Source organism: Mus musculus, chromosome 5, assembly GCF_000001635.26.
Source record: "Mus musculus strain C57BL/6J chromosome 5, GRCm38.p6 C57BL/6J".
Taxonomy (NCBI): domain Eukaryota; kingdom Metazoa; phylum Chordata; class Mammalia; order Rodentia; family Muridae; genus Mus; species Mus musculus.
In genome coordinates, this window is record NC_000071.6 from 14,839,157 (window position 1) to 14,864,171 (window position 25,015).

Below are 25,015 nucleotides of genomic sequence, written 5' to 3' on the forward strand. Positions count from 1 at the left end.
GCTCACACAACTATTCTCACTTAGGAAAATAAAATTAATGAAAATCTGACACTATCTCCTTTCTCAGTCCTCGGCCACAATACAAGAAAGTGTCTTAGGCTCTATTTCCTAGCTTCAGTAGTAGTGATTGTTTGAATATGGTTGGTCTGACATGGCACATTAGGAAGTGTGGCCTTGTTGGAGTAGTTGTGTCACTGTTGGCATGGGCTTTAATACCCTCCTATCCATGTGAGAGCCAGTCTTTTCCTAGCAGCCTTCAGATGAAGATGTAGTACTCCTAGCTCCTCCTACACCATTACTGCCTGGATGGTGCCACGTTCCCACCTTGATGATAATCAACTGAACCTCTGAACCTGTAAGCCAGTCTCAATTAAATGTTGTCTAAGTGTTAGCTTGGTCATGGTGTCTGTTCACAGCAGTAAAACCATAACTAAGACAACACCCATGAAAAGCAAAGAAGACTAAATCATGACTAATCTTTAATAGGCTTGGAAAGAATTCTAAACACCTCTCAGTTGTGACACTGTTGAAAGGAAAAAACCCCAGGATTTAAATTAGACTAGCTAACTGTCTTTCTTTTGATTGAGGTAGAAATGATAATTACTTTTAACCCTCCAGTAACAATTAGAGAGGTTAAACAAATAATCTCATATACCCTCTGTGTTTTCTCTGTGGTCTAAAGGGCAATGATAAATAGTGTTGACACTGTAAAGTTTATGGACTAACAAACATACAAAATGCCATGAACTCAGCATGAGTGTTGCTTAGATAATATTCAGTGTCATTGTCATTCACTGTGTTGTCTCATACAAGGTAATAGCATACAAAGGAGTCATTTATAAAAACAAATTAACATTTGCAAATAAAATGGGGACATATTTATCCCATCCCCTATTCCTAGTTTTTTCAAGGCCACCTTCCCCACAAATATTGAATTCCTGGTTCACATCTATATACACATGAAACCATGTAGAGTTTCCCCTAAATCTCAAATTCCTTATCTCACAGACAATTACAGAAGAGTATATACAGGACAAGAATTACTATCACATAAAGTATTTTTTATCAAAAATTAGTAAATAAATATAGACCAATTTATTGATAATATGGTAACAGTCCAATTTATGACTTTTGAAATTTAGTCAGCCTAATATGTGCATTTTCCATCTTTTTAAACAAGAGTATCAACACCTCCTACAGATATTAGGATATTATAAATAAATAAGGCAGGAATTTACATGTGTGTTATTTAATGATTTCATAGGTATTCATAATTAATAACATATTTATGTGACAACATAAAAATATAAACTGTGAAAAATAGATTAAAGTCCTTGATTACTGTGTGATAATGAAGATGCTTTTACTTTTAAAATCAAACACAGTGGTGACCCTCTACGAAATTTGTTTTGTCACATCTCTTAAAAGTTCACAAATTCTATCTTATGAATTCTCTACCTCAGGCATCAGTGGCATAAGCATTGGTCAATAATCGATGCTCTTGTTGTTAAAAACACATTTTTATTTATTGTTTGAACATATGTAATGGCATATGCCTACTATGATGCACACATAGGGGTCAGAGGACAACTTCCACGTGTCTCTTCTCTTGTTTCACTATGTGAGTCACTGCTATCAAACTCAGGTCCTCAGTCTGGGTAGCAGACAGCTTTATCCACTGAGCCACTCTGCACAAATAAATAATCTCTTGCCCAAAGTCTTTTGAGACACTCTAATAAATTTCAAGGATAATATGCAATGAATTTGATAATGTTTATCCAAATATACTTGAAAATGTTATAATGGCTATTATTAATATGGATTAATATTAGCAGAGTTTATTTGAAAAGAATTATTTTACTTTCTAAATGATATTTATTAGTAGAAAGTACTTTGTTATAAAGACAGACAGGGAACTAGATAGCAGAGATGGTTCCATATTGTAACCTTACCATGAAAGTATTGGGATTACAATTGAATAAGCTAATTGCACTCTGCTTCCCTTTTTGAACAAACAAAGAACTAATTAGGATAATCCTTCAGAAATATTTCATTTCTTGTATTTTGTAAAGAAATACATACATGCATGTATGAATGAATGTATGTATGTATATACGTATGTATATTGTTCAATATAAGTAAGATAGCATGTCAAGAAAACACATCTCTAAGAATTAAACTGCAATACTTTACAGTGGCTTTAATATAGCCTCCAGAAAACTGTAAAACAAGGTCATGAAAGTCATCACATTTATTTTAAAATCTAGTAGCTTTTATTGCTACTGGAAGGTATGGTGCAAAGAGAAGATAAGTGCTAATTACAGATAATTGTTGAGTTCCAAGGATTTTGAACTTGTCCTGGCAAGTAAGATTACTGCAGCCTCCAGGGTAACATTAGCACACCTGGCTGGAAATAATAAAGGGAGAAAGGTGAGTAGAATGAATTAGTCGTCTTCTTTCTCTCTGAAAGGTTCAGTGAGGTAAAAAGCACTTCGTTTGTTTTAAAACAAACAAACGAACAAAAAACAACAAAAAATAACTGCCCTTTATTCTCAGTCCTCTTGGTGGTTTTTTCTTTTTTCTTTTTTCTTTTTTCTTTTTCTTCTTTTCTTTTTCTTTTCCTTTCTTGTTTTCCCCATCAAATCTACACCTCACACTAGAGAGTCACAGACCCACAAAGACCCCAAATGAAACCCATTGACGTGGCAAGTACAGGGCCTACATGCATCTACTCTGGTCCTCTGTGTATCCTTATGGCTGTTAGCTTGGTGTTTTTGTGAGGTTCCCACAGTGGGAGCCATTTTGTCTCTGACTCCTTTGCCTGGTCTTGAGACTCTTTTCCTATTGGGTTGCCTTGTCCAGCCTGTAGAGCAGGGCTTTTGCCTCGCCTTGTTGTAGGTTGTTTTGTCCTGTGTGCCTGTTGTCTCTTGGAGGCCTGCTCTTTGCTGAAGAGGAAACAGAAAGGGTATGGATCTAGCAGATAGGGAAGGTGGGTGGCAGCTAGGAGGAGTGTAGGGAGGGGAAACTGTGGTTCTAATGTAATATATGGGAGAAGAATCTATTTTCAATAAAAATTTAAAAACCTATTCATCCTATATCAAATTCTACAGTAATTTTAGGCAATTAGAGATGTGGCATATGTACTTATATTTTTAAAATGTAGGGTTTTTTCTTTAAAATAGTTAGCTTATACAGACCCTATATTAATTCGCATGTAGCTTAAACTCAATGTGGATTATATTTTGCTGGCATCTCTATGGTAAATTGTATCGGCTAGGCATAGAACACTGAGAGTAGTTTTACTTAAAATCCTATGTATACGGTGCATTTCAATTTTTTAATAAAATATTTTAAAATTTGTTATAAGAGATTTGACAAAGTTTCTACTTAAAGTGCTGACATATGACTATTTCAAAACATAATTTCTTGTTTGGTTTTATTTATTCTAAGTGAAAAAGCAAACAAACCTAATGGCAAAACACAGGTTTGCTCCATGTAAATTGTTAGTTAATACTAGATCTGATTTTTCCATTGCCTCAGTAGTACTGGGAATTAAACTCTAGTATATGAGGTGCTGCATTTCACTGCCCTTATCAAAGTACTACATGTCACCCCAAAAACCCAGAAAATAATTTTTATCAATTAAAAGTAAAATTTGTTAGATATTTTCTTTATTTACATTTCAAATGTTATCCCCTTTCCTAGTTTCCCCTCTGAAAATCCCCTACCCCCTCCCTCCTCCCCCTGTTCCCCAACCCACCCACTCCCATTCCTGGTCCTGGCATTTCCCCTATACTGGGGCATAGAGCCTTCAAAGGACCAAGGGCCTCTCCTCCCATTGATGACCAACAAGGCCATCCTCTGCTACATATATAGCTAGAGCCACAGGAAAGGAGATAACATTTGAAATGTAAATAAAGAAAATATCTAACAAAAAAAAAGTACAATTTGTACCAGTTTGGTAATACATACCGGTATGTAAAAGTAACTTTAATTTGCCTGATGTCATTGCCTTCTCAGAAGTGAATAATCTCACCCTTTCTAGTTCTTGCTGAACTCTGGCTGGCTGCTCTAACTCAGCTCTTCTGGGTCAAACTCCTCTCCAAACGGACTGATTCAATCTGGCTTCTCTCAGTTTTTTACTGAAATTTTCTGCTTGGCCTGAAAGTAATTTTGGCAATTTGTTCTACTCTTCTGGCATCTTCTTCTCTGGCTTCAATTACCTCTGCTGACCTGCAAAGAACTACATGAACTCACTAACAAATTTAACTCTGACTCCCAAAGTGACTCAACTCTCTCTCCCTGAGCTCCTCTTTAAATAGCTTCTCTTTCCTGTGTTCACTCATGAGGGTTAGGTGTATTCTATCTCTGACTCCCTCTGTCAAATCTTTGTCTCTGGCTCATCACTTTGTCTACCACTCAATTAGTGGTCACTTTCAAACAAGGCTGCTTCCTTCTACAAACTAAATTTCCCTTAAGGGTGTGTACTAAGGGTATGTCTGTACTACAGCCCAAGGGGTTAAAGGTATATGGCAGACATGTCTCCAGATTATACAGATCTAGATCTTTGGAGGTGATCCCTTGCCAGAGCAGCCATATTGCTGGAGGATAATTCCTCTCTACCTGTATCCCAGAATTGGAGCGATATAGACACAAGTGCAAGGCTGGCCTCAGCTACACAGTGAGTTTATGACCAGCCAGGTCTATATGAAGCCCTGCTTTGAAACACAATAAATATAATATATATAAATGTAATATATATTAATGTAATGAATGTCATAAAGTATAAATAATAACAGCTTGTCAAATTTCATTTGAAGAATAGTGCCAACATTTTACTTGAATAATATTGAAATTTTACAATAACAAAAAATACATAAATATGGAATTGATACAGAGGAAATAATAAATGTAAATGGAATAATTGCTATATGAGGAACTTTCTGTCACTACTGACAGGTATGAGAACCTGAGTAAAAATGTTCATAAAGATTGGAGCTAAGGAAACATGCAATATTATTTAGGCAGAAGATATTTAGTAATTGGAGACCCAGAACTATAGATCTTACCAAAACTCAAAAGCTTGATCATATTGTATAGATGGAATAGATATATAAATGGTAACATTATATAATTTTACATTACATAAGTACTTATAAGCCAGAGGGACTTTGTTTTCTCTGTGAAACATGAGATATAGGTTAAATGTATATCCTGTGTTCATGAGGGAGGATTTTAAACTCCTACATCCTTCTAAGTTCTAAAATCACCTACATCTGCCTTGCCGCCACAGCAGGCTCAAACCATTGGACTAATGTAGTGCCTGCCACCTCCCTACAATAGAAGATAAAATTCCTTACCAAAAATTCCACCTTAATTCTAATAAGTGGAATAAGACCTCTTCAGTCTAATAAGAGTTTCTTGGCTTATTTTTCATTTCTATGCAGTAACGAAAGGTGGGTTATAAGTTAGAGTGAACACGTTTTCATAACTTCAACTCTAACTTCATTAACTGGAACCTGTAATCTGCTTTATTGAGAAGTAGTACTCGTTAATAGGTCTGCCTTCTCTTCATTTTAGTCTTCCTTTTAAAAATTCTATTTTTTTCATCATTTCTTAATCCCATGCTATTTATTAAAATACTCCCAAAGACAGCTTTGCCTACAACGATCTTGCATTGGAAAAAGTTGCTGAGACAAAACTAAATTTACATGAACTTTAGTTAAGTGTTAGAGATTTAGACATTCTAACAATGTAATTTCAAAGGAATATTTTCTGAGGGACTGGAGAGGTGGCTCAGCAGTTAAGAACAGTACTGCTGCTCTTGTGAGGACCCGAATTCAGTTTTCAGCACCCAACACACAGGCCTCGCAGAATCCTGTAATTCCAGCTCCACCGTCCTTCTCCCTCTTCTGGACACTATGGGCAACTGCACTCACATATGCACATACACACTGTCACATATGCATGCACAGACTTAAAAATAATTAGAAATAAACCTTTAAAGATAAAATAAATACTTCTCCAGTCAGTATGCACATCACTAAGTAACTCTGCACCTTTAGTAAACTTTTTCACAAAGATTTTATGTAAGTGTCTCAGGAATGTTTATTTTACATTTTCTGAGGCAGTGTTGGAAGTTACTAGTTAGACCAAGTTGGTCTTTCACGTAGAAGTCTGCCTGTCTCTGCCACCTCAGTACTGGGATTAATTAATGATGCCTGCCGTCACGCCTGGCAGTTTTGGAAGATTTTCCTTGAATTGTTGTTGTTTGCTCTATATCTTACATCTCTGACCCAAAGTGCACATGTGGACCACACACCTTCGAGGGAACATTTTCAATACTTTAAGCCACATAAACATTTTCTGGCTGAAGCTTCCCTGATTTATAAAGTCTAGTATATGTCTAAAATTAACCACAAAATTGCTTCTGATATCCATTCATTCTAATGCATTTTGAAGTGTATTTTACAAAGACATTTTGTAAAGACATTTTGCAGTGAATATTTCCACACATGTGGCAATGTTGTGACAATCTTACTCACAGAAAGTATAAGGTGACTACGAGGTTCAGAACCCTATACTTAATCTCTTAAATACACAAAACACACAGGCCACCATCTTCTGTGAAAGAGTGATTATAGCTACTAAATTTTCTTTATGGTGTGAGATAATTGTTTGTTAATTTTAGTGGTTTGTATTTCCATAAAATATAAGTTAGATATTTCAGCATCTATATTAATGTGGGCACATAGATATGACAAGTACACATTTCTCAAATATGTGTATAACTTTGAGGGAGAAGTGAGAAGATCACTGCATATTTTAGTGAAAACAAAAACACCTTAGAAAGTGCTAAAAAAAAAAAAAACCTGTTGAAAATAGAGATAATTTGACAACCACGCTACTTGAAACACGTTATCTAGCTAAAGAGATAATAGAACTCAGTTTTGCTAAAATCAAATTAAATTATTCATTCTCTTTACAATTATTAATTTAAATGAAAAGAATATATCGATGTAAATTATAGGAAAGAATTAATTTCAGTAAATATTTTATACATTAATTTACTTTTTAAAATTTCACAGGTTAAGAAACTAAGTTAAATTTTAAGAGATTAACCATGTATCATTTTAATCCTTTATTTCAATTTTTAATTGTTTTATTAGATATTTTCTTTATTTACATTTCAAATGTTATCCCCATTCCTAGTTTCCCCTCTGAAAATCCCCTCTCCCCTCCCCCTCCCCCTGCTCCCCAATCTACCCACTCCCATTCCTGGTTCTGGCATTTCCCCTGTAATGGGGCATAGAGCCTTCACAGGACCAAGGGCCTCTCTTCCCATTGATGACTGACTAGGCCATCCTCTGCTACATATATAGCTAGAGCCACAAGTTCCACCATGTGTTTTCTTTGTTTGGTGGTTTAGCTCCAAGGAGCTCTGGGAATACTGGTTAGTTCATATTGATGTTCCTCCTATGAGGTTTCAGACCCCTTCAGCTCCCTGGGTACTTTCTCTAGCTCCTTCATTGGGGACCTTGTGCTCCATCCAATGGATGTCTGTGAGCATCCACTTCTGTATTTGCCAGGCACTAGCAAATTAAGAGACAGCTATATCAGGATCTTGTCAGCAGGCTCTTGTTGGCATCTGTCTAGTATCTGGGTTTGGTGGTTGTTTATGAGATGGATCCCCAAGTGGGGCAGTCTCTGGATGGTTGTTCCTTCAGGCTCTGCTCCAAACTTTATCTCTGTAACTCCTTCCATGGGTATTTTGTTTCCTCTTCTAAAAAGGACTCTGAGCTTCTGAGCTAATATCCACTTATCAGTGAGTGCATATCATGTGTGTTCTTTTGTGATTGGGTTACCTAACTCAAGATGATATCCTCCAGATCCATCCATTTGTATAAGAATTTCATAAATTCGTCGTTTTTAATAGTTGCGTAGCCGGGAAGTGGTGGTGCATGCCTTTAATCCCAGCACTTGGGAGGCAGAGGCAGGTGGATTTATGAGTTCTAGGCCAGCCTAGTCAACAAAGTGAGTTCCAGCAAAGCCAGGGCTATACAGAGAAACCCTGTCTCAGAAAAAAAAATAGTTGTGTAGTACTCCATTGTGTAAATGTAACGAATTTTCTGTATCCATTCCTCTGTTGAGATATATTTGGGTTGTTATCAGCTTCTGGCTCTTATGAATAAGACTGTTATGAACATAGGGGAGTATGTGTCCTTACTACATGGTGGAGCATCTTCTAGGTATATGCTCAGGAGTGGTATTGCTGGATCTTCCGGTCAAACTATGTCCAGTTTTCTGAGGAACCACAAAACTGATTTCCCAAAGTGGTTGTACCAGCTTGCAGTCCCACCAGCAATGGAAGAGTGTTCCTCTTTCTCCACATCCTCACCGGCTTCTGCTGTAACCTGAGTTTTTGAGCTTAGCCATTCTGACTGGTGTGAGGTGGAATCTCAGGGTTGTTTTGATTTGCATTTCTATGATGATTATAGGATGCTGAACATTTTTTCAGGTGCTTCTCAGCCATTCAGTATTCCTCAGGTGAGAATTCTTTGTTTACCTCTGAGCCCCATTTTTTAATGGGATTATTTGATTTTTCTGGAGTCCACCGTCTTGAGTTCTTTACATATATTGGATATTAGTCCCCTATCGGATTTAGGATTGGTAAAGATCTTTTCCCAATCTGTTGGTTGCCTTTTGGTCTTACTGACAGTGTCCTTTGCCTTACAGAAGTTTGCAATTTTATGAGGTCCCATTTGTTGATTCTTGATCTTACAGCACAAGCCATTGATGTTCTGTTCAGAAATCTTTCCCCTGTGCCCATATCTTCAAGGCTCTTCCCCCACTGTCTCCACTATAAGTTTCAGTATTTCTGGTTTTATGTGGAGTTCGTTGATCCACTTAGACTTGAGCTTTGTACAAGGAGATAAGAATGGATCAATTCATATTCTTCTGCATGAGAACTGCCAATTGAACCAGCACCATTTGTTGAAAATGCTTTCTTTCCACTGGATGGTTTTAGCCACTTTGTCAAAGATCATGTGACCATGGGTTTGTGAGTTCATTTCTGAGTCTTCAATCCTGTTCCACTGATCTACCTGTCTGTCACTGTACCAGTACCATATAGTTTTTATCACAATTGCTCAGTGGTACTACTTGAGGTTGGGGATTGTGATTCCACCAGAGGTTCTTTTATTGTTGAAAATAATTTTTGCTGTCCTAGGATTTTTGTAATTCCAGATGAATTTGCCAATTGCCCTTTCTAACTCTGTGAAGAATTGAGTTGGTATTTTGGTGGGAATTGCATTGAATCTGTAGATTGCTTTCGGGAAGATAGCCATTTTGACTATATTGATCCTACCAATCCATGAGCATGGGAGATCTTCCCATCTTCTGAGATCTTCTTTGATTTTTTTTCTTCAGAGACTTGAAATTCTTATCATACAGATCTTTCACTTTGTCTTTGAGTTTGTTTATATAGTGGATTATGTTGATGGATTTCCATATATTGAACCATCCCTGCATCCCTGAGATGAACCCTACTTGATCATGATGGATGATCATTTCAATGTGTTCTTGGATTCGGTTTTCGAGAATTTTTTTCCAGTTTTTTTTTTTAATTAGGTATTTTCCTCGTTTACATTTCCAATGCTATCCCAAAAGTCCCCCATACCCTCTCCCCCACCCCCCTACCCACCCACTCCCACTTTTTGGCCCTGGCGTTCCCCTGTACTGGGGCATATAAAGTTTGCAAGTCCAATGGGCCTCTCTTTCCAGTGATGGCCGACTAGGCCATCTTTTGATACATATGCAGCTAGAGTCAAGAGCTCCGGGGTACTGGTTACTTCATAATGTTGTTCCTCCTATAGGGTTGCAGATCCCTTTAGCTCCTTGGGTATTTTCTCTAGCTCCTCCATTGGGGGTCCTGTGATCCATGGTTTTCAAGAATTTTATTGAGTATTTTTGCATCTATATTCATAAGGGAAATTCGCCTGAAGTTCTCTTTCTGTGTTGGGTCTTTGTGTGGTTTAGGTATCAGAGTAATTATGGCTTTATAGAATGAATTGGGTAGAGTACCTTCTGTTTCTATTTTGTGGAAGAGTTTGAAAAGTTTTGGAATTAGGTCTTCTTTGAAGGTCTGATAGAACTCTGCACTAAACCCATCTAGCCCTGGACTTTTTTTGGTTGGGAGACTATTAATGACTGTTTCTATTTCATTAGGAATATGGGACTGTTTAGATCATTAATCTGATCCTGATTTAACCTTGGTACCTGGCATCTGTCTAGAAAATTGTCCATTTCATCTAGGTTTTCCAGTTTTGTTGAGTATAGGCTTTTGTAGTAGGATCTGATGATTTTTTGAATTTCCTCAGATTCTGTTGTTATATCTCCTGTTTCATTTCTGATTTTGTTAATTAGGATACTGTCCCTATGCCCTCTAGTTAGTCTGTCTAACTGTTTATCTCTCTTGTTGATTTTCTCAAAGAACCAGCTCCTGGTTTGGTTGATTCTTTGTATAGTTCTTTTTATTTTCACTTGGTTGTTTTCAGCCCTGAGTTTGATTGTTTCCTGCAGTCTACTCCTCCATGTAAATTTGCTTCCTTTTGTTCTAGAGCTTTTAGTTAGGCTGTCAAGCTGCTAGGGTATGCTTGCTCCAGCTTCTTTTGGGAGGCACTCACAGCCATGAGTTTTCCTCTTAGGACTGCTTTCATTGTGTCCCATAAGTTTGGGTATGTTGTGGCTTCATTTTCACTAAGCTCTAAAAAGTCTTTAATTTCTTTCTTTTTCTCTTCCTTTACCAAGTAATCATTGAGAAGAGTGTTGTTCAGTTTCCACGTGAATGTTGGCTCTCCATTATTTATGTTGTTATTGAAGATCAGCCTTAGTCTGTGGTGATCTGATAGGATGCATGGGATAATTTCAATATTTTTGTATCTGTTGAGGCCTGTTTTGTGACTGATTATACAGTCAATTTTTTGCAAATGTACCATGAAGTGCTGAGAAGAAGGTATATCCTTTTGTTTTAGGAAAGCACAAAATGTTCTGTAGATATCTGTTAAATACATTTGTTTCATAACTTCTGCTAGTTTCACTGTGTCTCTGTTTAGTTTCTGTTTCGAGGATCTGTCTATTGATAAGAGTGGGGTGTTCAAGTTTCCCGCTATTATTGTGTGAGGTGTAATGTGTGCTTTTGAGTTTTAGCTAAGTTTCTTAAGTGAATGTGGTTGCCCTTGCATTTGGAGCATAGATGTTCAGAATTGAGAGTTCATCTTGGTAGACTTTACCTTTGATGAGTAAGAAGTGCCCCCCTCCCCCATCTTTTTTGCGAACTTTAGGTTGAAAGTCGATTTTATTAGATATTAGAATTGCTACTCCAGCTTGTTCCTTGGGACCATTTCTTTGGAAAATTGTTTTTCAGCCTTTTACTGTAAGGTAGTGTCTGTCTTTGTCCCTGAAGTGGGTTTCCTCTATGCAGCAAAAATTGGGTCCTGTTTATGTGACCAGTCTGTTAGTTTATGTCTTTTTATTGGGGAATTGAATCCATTGATATTAAGAGATATTAAGGAAAAGTAATTATTGCTTCCTGTTACTTTTGTTGTTAGAGTTGGAATTCTGTTCATGTGGCTATCTCCTTTTAGATTTGCTGAAGGATTAATTTCTTGTTTTGTTTTTTTTTTTCTTGAGCTTCGTTTCCCTCATTGTGTTGTTTTCCCTTTATTATCCTTTGAAGGGCTGGGTTTGTGAAAAGATATTGTGTAAATTTGGTTTTGTCATAGAATACCTTAGTTTCTCCATCTACAGTCATTGAGAGTTTTGCTGGGTATAGTAGCCTGGGCTGGCATTTGTGTTCTCTTAGTGTCTGTATAACATCTGTTCAGGATCTTCTGGCTTTCATAGTCTCTGGAGAGAAGTCAGGTTTAATTCTGATAGGTCTGCCTTTATATGTTACTTGACCTTTTTCCCTTACTGCTTTTAATATTCTTTCTTTGTTTTGTGCATTTGGTGTTTTGATTATTATGTGATGGGAGGAATTCCTTTTCTGGTCCAGTCTATTTGGAGTTCTGTAGGCTTTTTGTATGTTCATGGGCGTCTCTTTCTTTAGGTTGGAGAAGTTTTCTTCTGTAATTTTGTTGAAGATATTTACTGGCCCTTTAAGTTGGAAATCTTCCTTCTAGTCTATACCTATTATCCTTAGGTTTGGTCTTCTCATTGTGTCCTGGATTTCCTGGACGTTTTGTGTTAGGATCTTTTTTTATTTCCCATTTTCTTTGATTGTTATGTCAATGTTTTCTATGGTACCTTCTGCACCTGAGATTCTCTCTTCTATCTCTTGTATTCTGTTGGCTATGCTTGCATCTGTGATCCTGTGATTCTGGGATCCTGTGAACCTGAGATTCTGGGTGTGTTAGAATTCTTGGCAGTAAAGCTTCCTCTGAGACCCTGAAATCCTGGTGTGACCAAACTCCTGGTATCCTGAGATCCAGGAATCCTAAGATCCTGGGCATGTTACAGAGCCTGGAATTGGTGTCTCCTCTTTGAACTGTGGGGCTCTCTGCTGTATTCAAAACCAAGGTATACCAGCACCAACCAGAAAGAACTCGAGCTGCTGGTCAGGCAGGGCTCTTGTGTCCTTGCTCCTACTGTCACAGACCCATCACGATTGTTTTGGAACAGATGTTGCATTCCATTCACCTGTGATCCTAAGATCTTGGGCATTCTGCAGAGTGGAGAGTCCTCTGTGGACCATGGGACCATCCGCCAAGTTTGTGCCCAAGGTTGCCTGGAGCTGGCACTGACCAGAAGGGCCCTTTATTTCAATTTTAAATTCCTCTGTTGCATTTAAAGCATGAGGAAGTCTATTCTCTATCCAGCCTCTTCCACTATATGATTGGTGGCCTGTGTTTCATCCTTTAGTTTTCATTCCTTATTCCTTCCTCTAACTGTTCCCTCCCTCTTCCTACCATTCCCTCCCACCTCCCACTCCCCTCCCCTTTCTTCTTTCACTTGTTCTTTTCCTTTCTTCTCCTTACTTTCTTCTCCTAGGTTGTCTTTTAACATATTAAATATTCAGTCTTGATTATTTTACAATGACTGTGTTTCTTTTATATAGCAGTATACTTTCATAGGACTTACTCTTTCCCTATCCTTTAATCATATTTTTTCTGTGAAGTGCAATTAAATGAGCTCTACCAACACATAAACTCATCAATATTTACAGGACTGTGAGATACTGTCTCAGTGTTCTATTGCTGTGAAGAGACACCATGACCAAGGCAACACTTATGAAAGAAAGCACTTAATTGAGATTGCTTACAATTTCAGAGGTTTAGTCCATCATGCTCATGGCAGTGAACATGGCAGCATGCAGAGAGACATGGCACTGGAGCAGGGACTGTGAGTTCTACATCTAGATCTAGAGACAACAGAAAGACAACAACACTAGGCCTGCCTTGATTACTTGACACTTCAAGGCCACTCTCTGTGACACATTTCCTCCAATAATTCTACATCTATACCAACAATGCCACATCTCTCAACAATGCCTCTCCCTGCTTACCAAGCATTCAAATCTATGAGCCTAGTGAGGTCATTCTTATGCAAACCATCACACATACATTAGGTGTAATTACCTTAGTATTTTTTTTAATCCATAGTATTCATTACTTTCATTTACTTTTGTTTCCAGATTTTTCTTATCCATGAATACTTTATTATCTGTACAACTTCTATTTTTCATTTTTACTTCATGAATCATTTGGTCATTTTAGTCTTGAAACATATACTTTATATCTCTCTACCTCTCTTCCTCTCTCGTCTTTACTTTATGACAGGGTCTCATGTATGCAAGGTTGACTTGAGCTCACTCAAGTGAAGGATGTGAAGTTAAACTTCCAGGAAGGAAGCAGATAGTATGATGACTCAGGAACTTTAATTAGCAAGTGTTTCAAAGTGAGGCAGCTAGGAGGTGACAGATCATTGGCTATTGGAGTTTGGACCTAGAAAGGGGGTCTATGACCCATAAAAGTGTATTTCCCAGAGAGAAAATACTTATGTATCTTTCATGCAATCACTTCTGTTCAGTTCTATTGGCTCCAAATAGTAAGGGTCTCTTGCATGACCATTTACTTTAGAGTGAGAATTCTCTTTCCAAAGGAGGTAATCAGAGACGGAGCATGGGGGAAAGCAGAGGATCTTGGGAGATGCATATGATCCAGTGGCATTATATACATGTATTAAAATGTCACAATAAAGCCCAATATTTTTCAGAGTTATTATATACTGGTAATAATTTTTAAAAAGACACCCGCATAACCCAATCTCAGAAATGGTTTCATAAATGGAGGACACCTGTCTCTCTCTTTATAGCTTTGAGGACATGGATCCAATCACTTGTAATCAGTTTACCCACCTATTCAGGTTTGGTTTCACTTCCTCCTTTGAGACTCACACAAAGTGATCAGTCCAACAAACACAGAAAATGTCTTCACACTCTGAAGAGATAATGTAACCTATGTGAATTCCTTGGATGTGATACTGGAGTTTCAGCTGTGGGTCATCAAGACTGTTTATTCTGACTGCTGACAACTCCAAGGTGATGAACTAAGGCTGCCAGCTCAAAGGTTTAGCAAGGCTTTCCAGGGCTGGGTGTGGGCTGTGCTCATTGCTCATTTACTCAGGGCTGATGTCTGGAATCCTCTTGTGTTAGCCAACTTTCTCTTTTCTTTGTAAACTTCTGCATGTGTGATGTGGTCATGGATAGTGCTGACCTGGACTTTGCTGAGATTTGTCTTTCTCTCTTTAAACAGCTTGTCTTAGTATATAGTATCACAATTATTAACAATTGACCAAAAAGGATGACAAGATATTCTCCTCTTTTCCCCAACTCTGTGTTTGTAAGAAAGAATGAACTTCACACACTTCTATGAAAATAATTTATCATAGTGGATTTATAAATTAAAATTTTAAAACTCTAATGTTGATAAATATAATCCATGTAAACAAGGCTCTTTTGATTTTTATAAAGCACAAATAGATATCCTGAAAACAAATGTCTGAGAATACATTGTGTTTAGAGACTTTCAATAAATTCCTGTCCTCTGAATGTAGAAATGAAGCTGTTAATGTAGCCCCAGTGAGCAATGCCTTGCAGTGCTTCAGGCCTGGATTTCCCACATGATAGTACCATCTGCTAATGTGCTGTTTTATTTTTTTTTACCAAAGAATTCATTTCCATTGCATCTCAGCTAATCCCCATCCTCCTTGCAGCCCTAGCTCTTTTCCAAGAGGATCTCCAGTGTCACATTATTTTTGAAACCATGTCACTATACATCAGAATTATTCTTCCTAGTCATTTATTTATCCATAGAAATATCTAATTAAATTATCTTCCCAATAGGTGAAAAATCTTATGAGTCTAGATTAGTGGTTATTTAAAATATATAAATTTATATTTTCTTTTTAAACATAGCTGCCAACAATGTATTCTCAAACACTTCCTTTGAGGCTATATTTGTACGGTTAAGGAATCAGGAGGGTCCTGTTTATGAGGATTATATCTATCAGCATTAGGGATGTAAGATTCTGATTTAAAAACGGACATGCATTCATGCTTATTTATGCATTTTATACTCACTGTATTCATCCTGTTAGCAGGACACTCAGCCCAAAGTAAAAAGATGAACAAGTTGTGTGTTGGTGAATGAGTCCATGAGTTAATAGAGAAATTGGTGGAGTCACAACAGATTTGATGTGGCATGGAAAGTTCCTTCAATAATAAAAGCTAAAATTCTAGAAGAAACTACAATTAATCTAGTCTTTATCACATGTACTTTTTGCCTTATGCAGTCTTTTTTCATTACACATCACTACCACCTATATTTTATAAAGGAAACAGGGGATAGAAACTCTATATAGTAAGATTTGGGTATGGTACCATGTATTCTTGAACAAGCCTGGTGATACAACACCAGAGCCAAGATACAACAGAAATGTTGGTAAACAGCATATTACACTTTAAAAGACTTTTTCCCTGTATATTGTATTAAAATTTTATAATTTCCATGTTTGTTTCTCTTCCTACAAGGTCATCAATTACCTCTTCAAACTTAAGACTCTACAGCTGAATACCACATCTACTTATAGTTTCTTTTGCCTACCATCATGTTTAGCATGCTTTCTTATAAATGCCTGAATGACGTGATCTCCATGAAGCTATTCACTCCTTAAGGGTTTGAACTGTGCATTATATCCATAACATACAATAAAGTGTTTAATACTTAATAAAATCCAGTAAGTGAACATTTGAAACAGTGATTAAACTAAGCATTTAATAAGTAGTGCTATTTATTCTTCAACTTTTTTTTTGTTGACTTCTTCTAGCTAAAACTCAAGTAATGGGAGAGATCAAGCTAGCACTGAAAAAGGAAATGAAAACCGATGGTGAACAACTAATAGTTGAAATTCTCCAGTGCAGAAATATTACCTACAAATTTAAGTCTCCGGATCATTTACCAGGTATCTACTTTCATTATAATGATTAATGAAGGATATCTACTAGCTTCTAGGACTGTCCCTTAAAAATTACAATAAGTTTTAGGTAAACTTTCACCTGTGCATGGAAAACATTAGAATTATATGCAAAAAATAATTTAATTTAATTTCTACTTTAAGGATAAAATCATTTTCCTAAACTTCAGCTAGATTTTTAAGCATAAAAATTAGTATGCTTACCCAAGATACAATTCACAGACCACATACAATTCACTAGAAGAAGGAAAACCAAAGTGTGGATAATTCAGTCCTTCTTAGAATTGGGAACAAAATATCCACAGGAGATACAGAGACAAAGTATGGATCAGAGACTGAAGGAACAGTCATCCAGAGACTGCCCAACCCAGGGGTCCATCCCATATACAGTTACCAAACCCAGACACTATTGTGGATGCCAAGAAGTGCTTGCTGACAGGAGCCTGATATAGATATCTCCTGAGAGTCTCTGCCAGAGCCTGACAAATATAGAGGTGGATGTTCCCTGCCAACCATTGGACTGAGCACAGGGTCCCTATTGGAGGAGTTAGAGAATAGACTGAAGGAGCTGAAGGGGTTTGCAACCTTATAGGAGGAATAACAATATGAACCAACCAGTACCCCCAGAGCTACCAGGGACTAAACTACCAACCAAAGAGTATACTTGGAGCTACCCATGGCTCCAGCTGCATGTGTAGCAGAGGTTTTCAGAGGGGAAACAAGGAAAGGGGATAACATTTGAAATGTAAATAAAGAAAATGTCTAATTAAAAAAGAAGCTAACTGTATCTGGGAACACTAAAGATAACACTCTTCTGGTAATTATCACAGAGAGCAAAGCTCAGGCATGCACATTTAACTGTCTCGTGTGTAGCATCTTTTTATTAGTTATTTTCTTTCAGCTATAACTAATTGTCCTGTGTTCTGTAAAATGTTTCTGAGAAAACACAGGAAGGGAATGATGTACTGTGCTCTCCAAAAATAAAGCAATTCCAAGGCAGAAAAAAAAATAGATTGCTACACATAATAAACACCAATTAATTTAAGTAAAGCTAACTTAAATTTATAAGAATTTATACTTACAATCACTTAATGGTTTATGCAACAAATTGTGTACAACTTTTTATGCTTGTATGGTTCATAATGAGAACATCCGCATACAAGAGAAAATGCTGTGGTCGATGGGCACCTAATAGGCTTCTGTCTTATTTTCAGATTTATATGTGAAAATATATGTGATAAACATTGCCACCCAAAAAAAGGTTATTAAAAAGAAAACAAGGGTATGTCGACATGATCGAGAGCCTTCCTTCAATGAAACCTTTAGATTCAGCCTAAGTCCTGCAGGCCACTCACTTCAGGTAATTGTGTTATATATTCTGATTTACTTTTCCATTCATATTATTATACTTGTTGTCCACTCAGTTATTCTGTGTTTAGATACTGATCATGTACTGTATAATAGTTAATCATTAGAAGCACCACCACAGGAGCCCTGTGAACCCCTTAACACATTCACTCTATCCAGTTTCCCACCAGTTGACTACTCAGTTTTGCTACTTTGGGTGGATTCCTCTTGTTCTCATGGTCACTCTCTCTAAAACTTTTGGCTCTCTACTTTGCTATTTACAACAATTTGGTAATGCACCTGGTCTTGTTCTCACTACTCTCTCATCTCTTTAAATTCATCACACTACAGCCAGAATTATCCTTACCAAACATTGTTGGGTTTTCATTAAAGCTGTCCAGTAAAACATCATTTTCTTGTATCATTCAAGGTCCTCCGAAGTGGGCTTTATTTATATAGATTTGGTCTTAGTTCCTTGTCACTTTCCTATATTCCAGACACATCTGAGTCTTTTAAAATTACATTAGTCTTGAGTTCTTTGCTCATATTTTCCTCCTGTTCAAAGCTTCTTTCTCCTATATCCCCACAGCCCATCTTTCAATACCCATTTTTACTAAAAAACCCTAAGTATAATTCATAACACCTTTTTCACTAATCATCTCACCTATTACTCTACTAAGCAGAGCTTCTCCTAGTCAACAATTTATATTCTTACATGTTACAATTTCTCTATGGCAAGGCTTAATTTTCATTATCTTTTCCCCTGTAGTCTAGCAGAATGGTTATCACATAACATGCCTTCAGTAGACATGCAGGGAAAGAAAATGTAGCTAGAGAAGAGTATATGGAAATATATGAAATTATTCCATGATACCAGTACTTAATGCTTTGCAATGGAGATGAACATATATTACAATCACAAGTTCAATGGTTGGAGAGATAACTCAGTGGTTAAAAGTACATACTGCTCTTCCAGAGGACCAAAATTTATCACCCAAGACCCACATCAGCTGGCTCTCAACCTCTTGTATCTTCAGCTTCAAGGGCTCTGAAATTGTCTTCAGGACTCTAGCAGACACACATACATATAAATTAAAATATATATGCATATGTTTTCTATGCATATATTTGAAAAGAAAAAGTTAAGCTTCATTGACAGAATTAGTATAAATCACTAAAGACAAAAAAAAAACAAAACCCTCTAAGTCCTATACAAATGAATGTACCATTGAGAGGAGAGTTACATGAGTGGAATGGACATCATGAGTTTTCCTGAAATTAACTTAATATCAATATAGGGACTCAAATTATTTAAAAAACATGTGAAGTTCCCAAACCTAAAACTGATAGTTATGCATGAAATTATGGATTTGAAACATGAAAGTTCTCATTAAGTATAGCTAGTTAGAATGAGCTTATTTGTACTATTATATTATATTACATTATATCATATTATATTTGCCTATCCTTCAGTGCCTATGACTTGGGGATATAGTAAAATTTGAGGAAGACTAATAGAAATGTTGATCTGAACTTATTTGTATTAATAGATATTTCAAGAATATTTCTGCTCTCTTTCAAGTACACGTAATCCATCCTCACATCTCCCTCCTTTCCTGGTTATCATTTTATAATAAAAACTTCTTCAAGATTGGAAGACATTCATATGCGTGTGCCTATCTACATGTAATTCTGACTATGTTTTCTAGATTTTACTTTTCTCCAATGGCGGGAAGTTTATGAAGAAGACTTTGATTGGAGAAGCTTGTATCTGGCTTGACAAAGTGGATCTGAGAAAAAGAATAGTCAATTGGCACAAACTGTTGATGAGTCCTACTCAAACACATTGAAGATGTGTCAGCTCAGGGCGAGGAAGCGGAGCTCCATAGCCTCAGATCGAGACTGTAGTTGAACACTACTGTGGTGATCTATGCTTTCAGAAGCAAATGAGGTCAAAACCAAGAAGCAAGTGGATGGCATGACTGTGGGATACAAAGAGACTTTAAAAGTTCACATGTTGAAGGCAAACCGATGGAAATAGGCCAGAGACACTGGATTGCTCATAGCTGTGAAGAGAAACTGTGAAAGATGATTTGATTTTTTTTAAAGATAAATGTCTTTGATCAGACTGAGCTAGAACTGTAAAAAGAGGCACAGAGGTTACTATGGTGTTGAAAGGTAGTGTGAAAGCAATTGCTTATACACACCTAACCTTGTTTGAAAAAAAAAAAAAACTGATGTAATGAATCATGGTTTTCTAAATATCAAAACTCCTTGTCTTATATTCTCATAAAACTTCCTGTTCTGGAATTCTGACATAAGATTAAATTCTGAGTTGTCTATAGGACCAGAAGGTGACTGTGTTTGTGGGGGAAATTAAACCAGAATGATGAACAATGGATTTTAGGTTACAAGGTGCATGCTTTCCCTATGTCTGTGTTAGAAAGCTGTACAACAGTAGGTCTGAATTCTACGTGGCAAAGCACATCAGTTTTGCTGTAATTTACAATAGTGAAGAGTGAAGATAATAGTAGGTTAAAAATGAAATTGTATTTATCCAGAAATAAAATAAAAATTAGAGACTGGATATTAAAGAAGAATGTTAACCCACAAAATATGTACCTTGGTTGAAAACATTACAGCCTCCATAATTTTCATCAAGTCAAGGTGTTCTCAATTGTACACAACAAGGTACCTAGATTAATTTGTGTGCCCTAAGAAAAGGGTTGCTTGTTCTCTGAGGAACTGCTATTACATGTATCATATTGCTTATTTCCTTTCTCTTGCATAATGTACTGTCAGAGACGTAAAATTATTGTTCTGCAGACAAACTATATTTGTCATATAACATTGATTAAACTCTTGTCATTTCCTGATTTTCCATGTTTTTTCTCTAAACGCAATGCCTACATAATGAAAATTCTGATATCAATTCTCTTATTCTGCTTTCTTGCTAGTGATATCAGAATTAGAAATCTCCTATGATAGAAAGGAATGTAAAAAGTCAATATTTGCCGGGCAGTGGTGGCGCACGCCTTTAATCCCAGCACTTGGGAGGCAAAGGCAGGCAAATTTCTGAGTTCGAGGCCAGCCTGGTCTACAAAGTGAGTTCTAGGACACCCAGGGCTACACAGAGAAACCCTGTCTCAAAAAACCAAAAAAAAAAAAAAAAAAAAAGGTCAATGTTTGAAATTAAACCATATTTGACTTATATTAATAATATTGACTCAAACAACCAGTATATGAATCATCAAGATGAAGCATTCTCTTTCCCATCAACCGCCAATGCCCATAAAGAAAGTAACACAGAAATTGTGGGAAACACACTCAGCTGGGATGAAAATCCTGGTTTCTAGCCCTGATTTTACTCCTTACTTTGCACATATTAACTTGCAAATGTCATTTAAATTCACTTTCCCCTGAAATAATGATGTATAAAAAGATATGAGATAGGAAAGCACATTCGCAAATATAGCTTTATATATAAATGGAGAGTTAATGATTATGTAGGTTTTTAATTCTCAGATTTTATATGTGAGAAACAACTGCAAAGCATTGGTGAGCATCAGCATGGGAAGACAGTAAATTGTTCCACAACTCATTTGTGTTTCGACATCAGCTTCCATTTAATATGAAGAAGATTGAATAGTAAGTAACAGTTATTTGCCACACCAAACTTATTAAAGTACATGGTTATAACCCCATTCCCAAACCCTACCCAAAATAAACTAAATTGCTTTGTGGACTTTTTAAGCTGAAAAATGTTGCTTTATTTAAGATGAAATTCTAGTAGGATTACAGGAAATCATCTCAAACTTATTGGTTGGGTATTGAATTTTCTCATGTTCTGGAGAAAAACATTAAATTTTAAAACAACGTAAAACACTAGGAGTAAAGAATTTCTAGTATATGATAAGTTGTATATCTTACACTGATTTAAATAATATATAAATTCACATTGGTTGTCCTAAATTACCACCACTCTCTTCCCTCCATCTTTTGGTCCCTCCTCCCAGATAATATTATGCCATTTACCACTAATGGTCTTCTAAACTGAACAATGGGAGATGCAAATTTTCAGAACTAGGGTATTGCTACCATTTTAGTTTTAGAGACTACTCGATCTGCTGGTGCTTTCCATGGATGTTTCCAGCAGACAAATGCTTGGAGAAGCCTATAACTCAGCACAATGGAGGGGGGAAGAAGTGTAAGAGGATCCTCTGATATCAAAAGGCTCTGCCATTTGCTTTTCACAGTAGGCTCTGGTTCATCCCTGATTCTGTTCCGCAGCACTGGTACTCCAAGGGTTCCCTGAAAGGTTGTATAGCATGGTAGCTTACTCCATTCTAGTTACACCTTACACAGAGGGACCACCAGAGCGAGATTATCCTGAGCTATTAAGCCTGAAAGAATGGAAGGCTTCCTAATACCGCTTCCCTTCCATTCTAAAAAGCTGGCGATTGGGGTTAGATCAATCAGACCAATCAAGGAAGTCATTGTTGGAGCTTGTGATCATGCGCCAGCATTCCCCTTGAGAAACAAAGATGCTGCCAGTGTGCCAAGTTTGCAGCTGACGAAACTCCTAGGTTGTAACTAGAATCGCTCTATGCAACACCAGTTCTTATATGAATGCACTTCTGAGGGACGCTGATTGCCCTTCTCACAACAAAACTATTCCTTTTTTAATTGCAAATAGGGCTCTTAGTATTTTTTACTTTTTTGTAAATAACATGATATATGATTTTTCATTTATATTTTATTTTATGTTATTAGAAATTAGCTTTTTTATCTTAATAGTAACAGTTTATAATCTCTAATTACTGGATAAGTAATCTTGAAACACTCAAACCTTGAGAAGCATTTCATTTCCCTACTAGTCCATTGAGTCATCAGGGATGAAAATTACTTGTTGGTTTAAATTTAGTACTAAGAAGTCTTTCAACAGAGAAGAAAAAGCACAGAGTGAATTTTTATAAAAGATGGGAAATTATAGAATCATTATTATAGATAAAGATAACACTAGTAGCAAGAAGTTGGTGTTTTCTCTGATTTTACTTAATATTAAGAAAAGTTTTGATGACTCTGAACTCATTTGATTACCATTTGTGTTTTAAAAGTACAGTGCTCAACATTAAGGAATAGTAATTGCCCTTGATCCTTAATATGGTCCATATTTTAATAGATCATGATAGTTAAGTATACATTCTCTGCATTTCTATGAGGTTGACTGGGGGAATCATACACACTAGACTAGTTGTATCCTGGGAATATTATAGCTGGTAACCAGCTGATATTGATTCTCACTATAGAATGGTTGTTATGATGTTGGTGGTAGTGGTAGTAACAAAAGTGGTGGCAGTGATATGGAGTAAAATGAATTATTTGTTACTATATTGTGCCCAGTTTCTTAGAGATGATTTAATCAATACTTCATTTCATTCAAGTATCATAAAGATGTTTATAGTATTTTTTTACTTTATTATTTAAATCATAACTAACAATATTTTTAAAAACTTATTTTAATTGCTATAATGTCAAATAGTTCAAAATTAGCCAACTCCAGCTATACGTGTTTATAACTATATGTATGGCAGACATGACTTTCCCTCCTTTTGAGTTTGAACTGAAAGTGAAAGCTCAGTAAATAATCCTGCGCTTTTCCCTTAATAATTATTTGCCTTTAGTGTAACACAAGAATGAATGAATGAGTGAATCATATATTCTCATTGACTATGACATATTGATGTTTTCTGTATGTCTCATGTGACTATTATTGAAGATTCACATTAAACAAATGTCATTTAACCAAGTTCTTTATCTGATAGGTAGACTGAGAGCATTTTCTGAGTCTGTTATCCTGTATATAACTAGACATTTGGTAACACAGCAAACTGTAGAGCTATCCTCATCCTTTGGAAGTCAGCATGTGACTGTGATTATCATTCGACTGTGTCCGTATATCTGTTTCGTGATGTGCTCAGGTGCTCCCAATACTGATTAATGTGTGTGCTAATAACACATCTGTTTAAAATGGTGTTTCTTGTCTAAGAAAAGTTTAAAACTTAATAAAATTTATTTCCAATAAAACATGAAGTTCTTGGAGATGCCTCTCGTTTCTGACGATATGTTGCATGCTTTCTTGGTGGTTTGCTAATATTTTTATTATTTTTCTTGTTTACCAAACAGTTTGAAAAATTTAATGAACAAATGCTAATTCTTGGGCTAGTAGTTGTATAAACTGACCTGAAATAAATGAGAATTGTGTAGAGACAAAATGCTTGTAAATCTGTCTTCAGTTTTATTCTATGTAAAAACATGTCTTGGTTTTGTGACTGTACACAGATATATCTTAATAACTTAATGTAAACTGTGCCGTATAAAGGTTGTTGTACCAGCCTTACTAATAAATACTGAAACTATCAACTTTGACATCTTGTGTTTATCAACAAATTTTTCCGCCCAGGCAGGAGTATATTTGTACATTGTCAGGCAAAGCTTAAAATTACTACCTTATCATAAAAAAGTAAGGAAGATCCAAGACATTGAGTGGAGATATTAGCTTCTGTATGAAGAGGGTTAAAAGAAAGGATTCATTCTGTTGTCTATTGTTTTCTTGGTGAAGTAGATATGAAGTCACCTGCTCAGAAAGCAGTGGAAGCTAATAGGGAGTAACAGCTAGAAGAGAGGAAAAGAGACTTCAAATTGTTCTCCAGCAGAGTGGAAGAATAAATAATCTAAAAGAAAAAGAAGCTGAACCATTCATCAGCCTGAACACAAAGTTACATGTATAAAGACTTGATAAATTCTAATTAGCACAGACCTCATCAGATACATTAAAAAACAAATGCACATAAATATGAATTGTAGAAGAAGATGATTTTAAACTGGTTAGGGATAAATATTTTTAAAAAGAAGTAAATAAAAGTAAGGGATAATGAACTAGGGGAGGGGTGTAAGTTTATTACAAAATTAAACAAAGGAATAGAATCTGTGCTTAACTTTGCAAAACATCAAGAGCCCATGCGGCAAGCTCAGCTGAGACAGTGGTCAGAATTTACCCATTGAGCTGAGAGAATTAGAGTGACAGCTGAATGACTCTCTGTACATGTTTGTTGCTAACTGTAAATTACTAATA

At 36.3% G+C, this 25,015-nt stretch overlaps 1 protein-coding gene across 8 annotated transcripts in view; it reads left to right on the forward strand.

Moving 5' to 3' along the window:
• Positions 1-24,309, forward strand: part of Pclo (piccolo (presynaptic cytomatrix protein)) — a 348,560-nt gene extending 324,251 nt beyond the window's left edge. For 4 of the 8 annotated variants that reach the window (XR_003955649.1, XR_003955647.1, XR_003955650.1 and 1 more), the window contains 3 exons: positions 16,387-16,521; positions 17,748-17,893; positions 19,590-19,673. Coding sequence is in view for 4 of the 8 variants with exons in the window: in XM_006503582.3 (XP_006503645.2) it covers positions 16,387-16,521; positions 17,748-17,893; positions 19,590-19,730 (422 nt within the window). In the remaining 4 variants the exon portion in view is untranslated. Of the gene's footprint in view, positions 1-16,386; positions 16,522-17,747; positions 17,894-19,589 lie in introns of all 8 variants that reach the window. The other 4 variants (XM_006503582.3, XM_006503584.3, XM_006503583.3 and 1 more) reach the window with 3 other exon arrangements.
• The last annotated feature ends 706 nt before the right edge of the window (positions 24,310-25,015 follow it).